Source organism: Simochromis diagramma, unplaced genomic scaffold, assembly GCF_900408965.1.
Source record: "Simochromis diagramma unplaced genomic scaffold, fSimDia1.1 OVJJ01000672.1, whole genome shotgun sequence".
NCBI lineage: Eukaryota > Metazoa > Chordata > Actinopteri > Cichliformes > Cichlidae > Simochromis > Simochromis diagramma.
Genome location: NW_024387215.1, coordinates 438785 through 445103, shown reverse-complemented (window position 1 = coordinate 445103; position 6319 = coordinate 438785). Strand labels below are relative to the sequence as shown.

Here is a 6319-nt window from a genome sequence, read left to right as displayed (position 1 = left end):
CAAAAAAGCAACTCTGTCAACATCACTGTAACTGGTATGTACATAGAAAAAAAGCAATTATGCGTTAACATATTTAGTCCATTCACCATTTTTTCTGTTTAGTATATCGATTACAGTAATGCACAATGTCATATTTGATATACATTTTCATAACACTAAGGGATAATTTTTCTTCATAAAATGCATCACAATCATAATAAAAAATAACACAAATACATATTTATTTACTGCATGTGCATTGTAATAATCAGAAGTATCATATGTTTTGAAAGAGATTTCTATTTAAAAATGATGTGAGCTATTATTGTTAGTAATGAATGAATATAATTAATGATTTCCATATATGTATAATTTTAACAAATATCACTTTTTGAAACAATAACTGTTATACATTCTTCCATTTAGATTTAGAGAGTCATGTGATCCTGGAGTTTCCTGTCCCAACCTGTGATACAGGGAGAAAACGTGACCTTGCATTGTAGAAAAAAGGATGCAAACTCCAACTACACTGCAGAATTCTATAAAAATGGCGTCTCCCACTGTGAGCAGCTCATCAGGAAACATAATGATTCCCACTGTATCCAAATCTGATGAAGGACTTTACAAATGTAGCATTGCTGATGCTGGAGAATCACCAGAGAGCTGGCTAACTGTTGGAAGTAAGATGCATCAATATTTTCCCCCCAAAAATGGAGACAAACTTTTTATCTGTGGCAGCAAAGATGGACCTGATTACACTTGAATGCTTTTCAGCATCTTTATTCACTCAGTTTCTTGCGTCATACACTCACAGCCGCAGCTTTTTAGCTGCCAGCCACATGTACACAACAACAACACTGTCAGGACCCAGTTCACCCTTATAGGGGAGACCGGGGATAGTTGTAACATTTTCGACATTTCTGTCTGTAAATTGGAGCTCTTTTAAGGTAGTGGATTCAAAATGTAATGCAAAGTATTTACATGTCTCTGCTATTAAATAGTGCAGCTATTTTCTCTGCAGCACAATTACCCATTGCATGGTATGGTCTCAAACACGAAGAGTGAAATGTTACAATTAACCCCATAGTCTGGGTTAGTTGTAACATATCCTGGGGTAAAATGTAACACAATGAAATAAGGGTACTAACAAAACATTAACATGTAATCTTTGTTTATTCAACACATGAATGCACTTCATTCATTTATGTAGCTACCTGTGTGTGTGACAGAATGCAGAAATCTAGCTTTTGAACATATTCCAACCCCCCAAAAAAGACAAATTATGGAATTTTCTGCAACTGAATATTTCATTAATTTTGGTTTGTCTTCCTTGAGTTTGGCCTCATTGGCTCAGTGGGCATTATAACCTACAACTCTTGCACCAATTTTAAACATAACAATGAAGCTGAAAAAATGTAGTTGTTCACCAGCATCGCAATTCCATTACTTTTTATCATGGCTTACCTTGGTGTGGTTTGCAAAGTGCTTCAGAAAGATGAGGAAATCTGTTTCTTGCATCCATCCTGATTTATTTCCACTACCAGTACTTCCTACTGGTCCATCTCTGACACAGAGGTCTGCATAATGTATGTGTGGGAACACAAACAGTGGAGGAATTGTGTTGCCAATGGCATTAACCGCATATACAAAAGCGACCAGTGAACCTCTCTCTGCTGATGTCGTTGCCCCAACTTGTTTAATATAAGTTAAAGTAATAGTGTGGTAAGTTGTAACATCTGCATTATTGTTACAACTAACCCAGACTGTTGCTGTTACAACTGACCCAGACTCCTATAGCCATGAACTAGCTAACATTACAGCCAACGGCTAAAACATTAGCACTAAAGACCTACACAGAATATATCCCCATAGACATACAAATAACATAATTTAAGTTTGATGAGTTTAACTGCAAAGCAGATAATGCTATTAAACATTGAAATAAAGTAGAAAAACGTACTTTTTGGCATACAAATTACTTTTTTTCGTGTTAAATTGTCTGTGTTTGACAAAATGTGCTGATTTTTCACATGTGATAGCAGAACTGAGTTGGGCATGCACAGGATGAGTCACATCATTTGAAACTTAGCCCTGATTGGAGAAATTGGAAGTGTTACAACTGACCCACGTTACAACTATCCCCGGTCTCCCCTATGCAGGGGAGGCATGACGAGCTGATGCAGCTAAGGTGTGTCTGTCTCACCTGCAACCGCGCCAAAGTACCCAAACTATATTTTAAAGCTTCATGATAAAGTGTGTAAATGAGAAATAATATATGGTCCATGATGAACATAGCCACGGTTCAAAGAGACATCAGAATGATGCCTTTACATGTCATTTTTGGAGGTTCAGTCCTGAAGTTGGTTGTTTTGTAACATAAGGCAACATCTTTATTTCGATATCTAATGATAGTCTGGTGTTGACGTCCATAGGATTGCTGTACACAGGTATGTGTAGTCAAAATGTGGTCGTTGTTGACATCTCTTTTTTTTTTAACAACAAACTTTTAGGTTATATTGAAATATCTGAAGTTCTTGTGGTGTTATTCTTAGTAAGGGTTTAGTTGACGTTTAGTCTAGTTGTGTTTTCACCCATGTCTCTGTGTTTGTGTCTTTTCCTGTCTTTTGTGTTAGTCTGTCATAGGTTTCTTGTCTGCGTGTTCATGTTGTCAAGTTTGTGTTATCATGTTATCATGTCTACGTCTCTACATGTTTCCTGTTTTATTTTGTAAGTCTTGTGTTTCTTTGTTCAGTGTTTAGTTTAACTCTTCTCCTACGATGTTGTTCATTTGTGTCAACTGTTTCACTATGTGTTTCTACTTCCCTTGATTACCTCCCGTGTGCATTTAGTCTGTGCGTTGTCATTCAGTCTTTGTGAGGTCATCTGTTTTTTCTTTACTCCAAATCACAGCGAGATTAAGGCGTTCACGATTCTGTTCAGGTTATGTTCATGTTCATGTTTCTTGTCCATACAAACTCTTCATAGTTTCTCACATACACCTGTGCACAATCGTGTTCATGTCACTGTTTTCGTAGTCACTGTTTCTTCCGATTTAAGCCTTAGTTTAGTTTTGTCCCAGTTCTTTTTTTACCTTGGTTTGTGTACTCATGTTGTCACCCTCTATAAGAGGCTCACTTTTTGTTTGTCAAAGTTATTTGTTGTCTATCATTCACGCAACACACAGTCAGCTCTAGCTGCCTTTTGTTGTCCCATGTATCCTAGCACATTTTTTCTATTGGCTAATGATTGGATCAGTATGCCGCCTTCTGAAATGGGACTAAATCATATTGGGTATACATAATTGTCTTGAATAGGATTTATTTAAGTTTTTACATGAATATATATATATATATATATATATATATATATATATATATATATATAGAGAGAGAGAGAGAGAGAGAGAGAGAGAGAGAGAGTAATTTAAAACATCTTAATCCTTTCTAATGCACATTGCAATTGTCTTTCCGGCAGGTCATCCTACAGTGCCTTACTTGGAGATCTACCTGGGGCTCTGCATTGGTTTGGGTGTTTTATTGGTGGTCATTCTGCTAATATTGGTAGGAGTGTTTCAACGTAATAAACATCAACAAACCATCAGAAATCACACAGAAGAAACTTCTTTGACACCAGGTATGTTGACAGTATACTCATCAAAACATGTCTTTTTATTTTATAACAATAAGCATGCTTAGTGATTCCTGGTGGATATTAATAATTAACTTTTTTTTCTTGTTTATTTTGTCTTTTTTATAAGCAGGTGCTCAAAATTCTACTGCCTCCTTCCGGTCTCCCTCTTCTGCACAAACAGGTCAGGAAGGCCAACATTTGTTTAGGAATAAAAAACATGAACTTCAAATCTGCAGGATCATGGAAATTAGAAACACAGTCCTTTAGTAAACCGTATACCCTAGTACATGCACCTGCTATTGCATTGTTTGGTCTGTGATTTTAGTCCCTCAGCAGTTTTTTTAGTGTTAATTTTGATATCAAATGTTTTATTTAGCTTTTAATTTAGTTTAATTTTATTTTTTTTTTGTGGATAAAACAACATTTAGGCATCTAAATCTTTTGAATTTTAATCTTGTCTTAATTGACTGAATATGATTAATATTATAGCAGACCTTTGATTAAAATTGTTGAATAAAACATCATCTTGTTTTAGTCATAATTTAGCCAACTAAATTCATAGTTTTAGTCGACTAAATATCATAAGACTTTAGGAGACTAAAAATGTATTCAGTTGACTGAAATAGAAAGTATAAAAGTTTGAAGTATTTTTACTGGTGTGCTTCTCCAGACAACTTATTTTCCTTGACATAAAATGTGTCTCTATATCTACTCTTAACATTTTGTCACATTTTCATGAGACACAGGGAGCACGAGAGCTAGATCTACCTTCCCCTCTGCAAAAAAAGGCTTTACCATTTCCCAGTATAACCTTACTGCACAAGCAAGATTGGTCAATTATTTTTATTAGGCAACATGCTGTTATCATTTTTTGTATATAAATTGCATGTTACTGTTATGAAACGTGTTGTGTTTTCATGTGGTAGAAGCATATATCCTATAAATATGTGCCACTCTACTGGTTGCTAGGAAAGACAGTGACATTGTAATAACTAATATAAATACGAACTATCAGGGTCCTAAGATGTAAGTAATATAATTTAATTTAGTAGTAACTTGTTGACCAAAAACAACAACACAACATTTTAACCATCACTCTTGTTTTGTCATTTCTCTTTCATTTTACTATCTTTACTTTGAGATGGTTATCATATAGAGAAAGTGTCTAGAATGAGAGATTTAAAAAAAATGTAACTAAATTGTCTGCCCATATCTTTATACTTTGTTTAAGGTTTGGCTTATCTCTACATTTCAGTGCCTGCAGTGGTAAGCAGAGCTGAACAAAGCAATGAGACATATTCCCTCATCACAAAACCAAGAATGCCAAATGGTAATTTGCCTAAACTGGAAAACATTGAAGTTATAATACCCTTAATTGCTTAAAAGGCCTAGTGGAAGAGAAATATGCTATCATATAAAAAGTAACATCTTCCAGAAGTCCACACATCACATTTTCACAGCCGGAAATAAGTGAGGACAATTTACATTTGAATGTAATGAAAAGAAAAATCATACTTATGATGTTTTGTTGTTATATGCCTGCAGAGGACCATGCACTTGAATCAGTCCAGGAGACGTATTCTATGGTCAGAAAACCCAGCAATGTGAAAGGTAACTGAGACTGAAAAGATTTAACATCCTTTATGCTCACCACTATGTTTTGAGAACAACTAAAATGTATGTTAGTTTTGGTGCTTTTGGGGGATTTCTGACAGTGATGTTATATATTTTTTCTTTTTGATTTATATTTCTTTTAAACACACCGTGTGTGTTTCATGTTGTTGATATTTTGAGCTTTGTTTTGTGGATCTCAGAAAAAAAAACCCACACAAGAAACTGACAGAAAAATATGTTGATGAGTCCCCTCGGTTTATCAGATTTAAAACAGTTAGATGACACTGTTTTAAATTTGGAGCCTTAATTTGTCATAGTTGGCAAAAAAAATTGAAATTATTAGTTGGTTCAAATATAGTTTCCAAAATTTCTGATAGCTATGTTGTTATTTCAAAATAAATAAACAACTGTTTTGAAATTGATTGTGTCTCCATACAGAGCTGGCGGCAGCGAGCTGGTTGCAGAGAGGTGCCAGTCAACGAATTACTGACATGGATCCGGATAACTTTTACTGTGCAATACAAAACTAAAAATAAAGGGAATGCTAGTCTTCAGTGTGCCTTTTAATTCCTTTGGAAAAATTGGCATTTATATAAAATACAATGAAACATTTTTGTGGTTATTAGCACATTTCATTCCTTTTGTATAAACAGTTAATGTCTAATTGGTGAAAAGATGGCTGTTTATAGAAACTTGCAAACATCTCACCCTCATGGTTTGTTTTGTTAATTATCTCCATTCTTCATCTGAGAGTAAAACGTCTGCCACTTCACATCATCATGTCTATTTTAAAGGGTAGCAGTTTTTTTAAAAAAAATAGTGAAGCCCAGGTCTATTTGCTTTGCCTCATGCCTCATTATAGATATGAATACACTGTTGCAATTTTTCAATATACTCACTGTGGCTTCTGTGGCAACACAGTGTGTCAAATGTTAGTGTTGTGTCAGCTATCAACAGAATATCCGTTTATGGTAAAGATGGTGATACTGTCAACACAAGGTGGGAGAATAAATTTAATGCAAAAAAGACTGCATTTTGTTATAAAAGAATTAGAATTAGAATTCATGTTGTTAGCTTGTTTTGTGAGTTGTTTTCA

General features: G+C 34.7%; 1 protein-coding gene across 2 annotated transcripts; it reads left to right on the top strand.

The window, feature by feature from the left end:
- LOC120746524 lies at window positions 1-6319 on the top strand. 2 transcript variants are annotated; one of them, XM_040051956.1, is made up of 6 exons: window positions 1-659; window positions 3454-3612; window positions 3740-3790; window positions 4865-4939; window positions 5155-5220; window positions 5662-6319. In XM_040051956.1, the coding sequence occupies exons 1-6, from the start codon at window positions 491-493 to the stop codon at window positions 5751-5753; spliced, it is 612 nt and encodes a 203-aa protein (XP_039907890.1). In that variant the 5' UTR covers window positions 1-490; the 3' UTR covers window positions 5754-6319. The 2 variants fall into 2 exon arrangements, with proteins under 2 accessions (XP_039907890.1, XP_039907889.1); XM_040051955.1 differs by having other exon boundaries at window positions 5-659; window positions 3737-3790.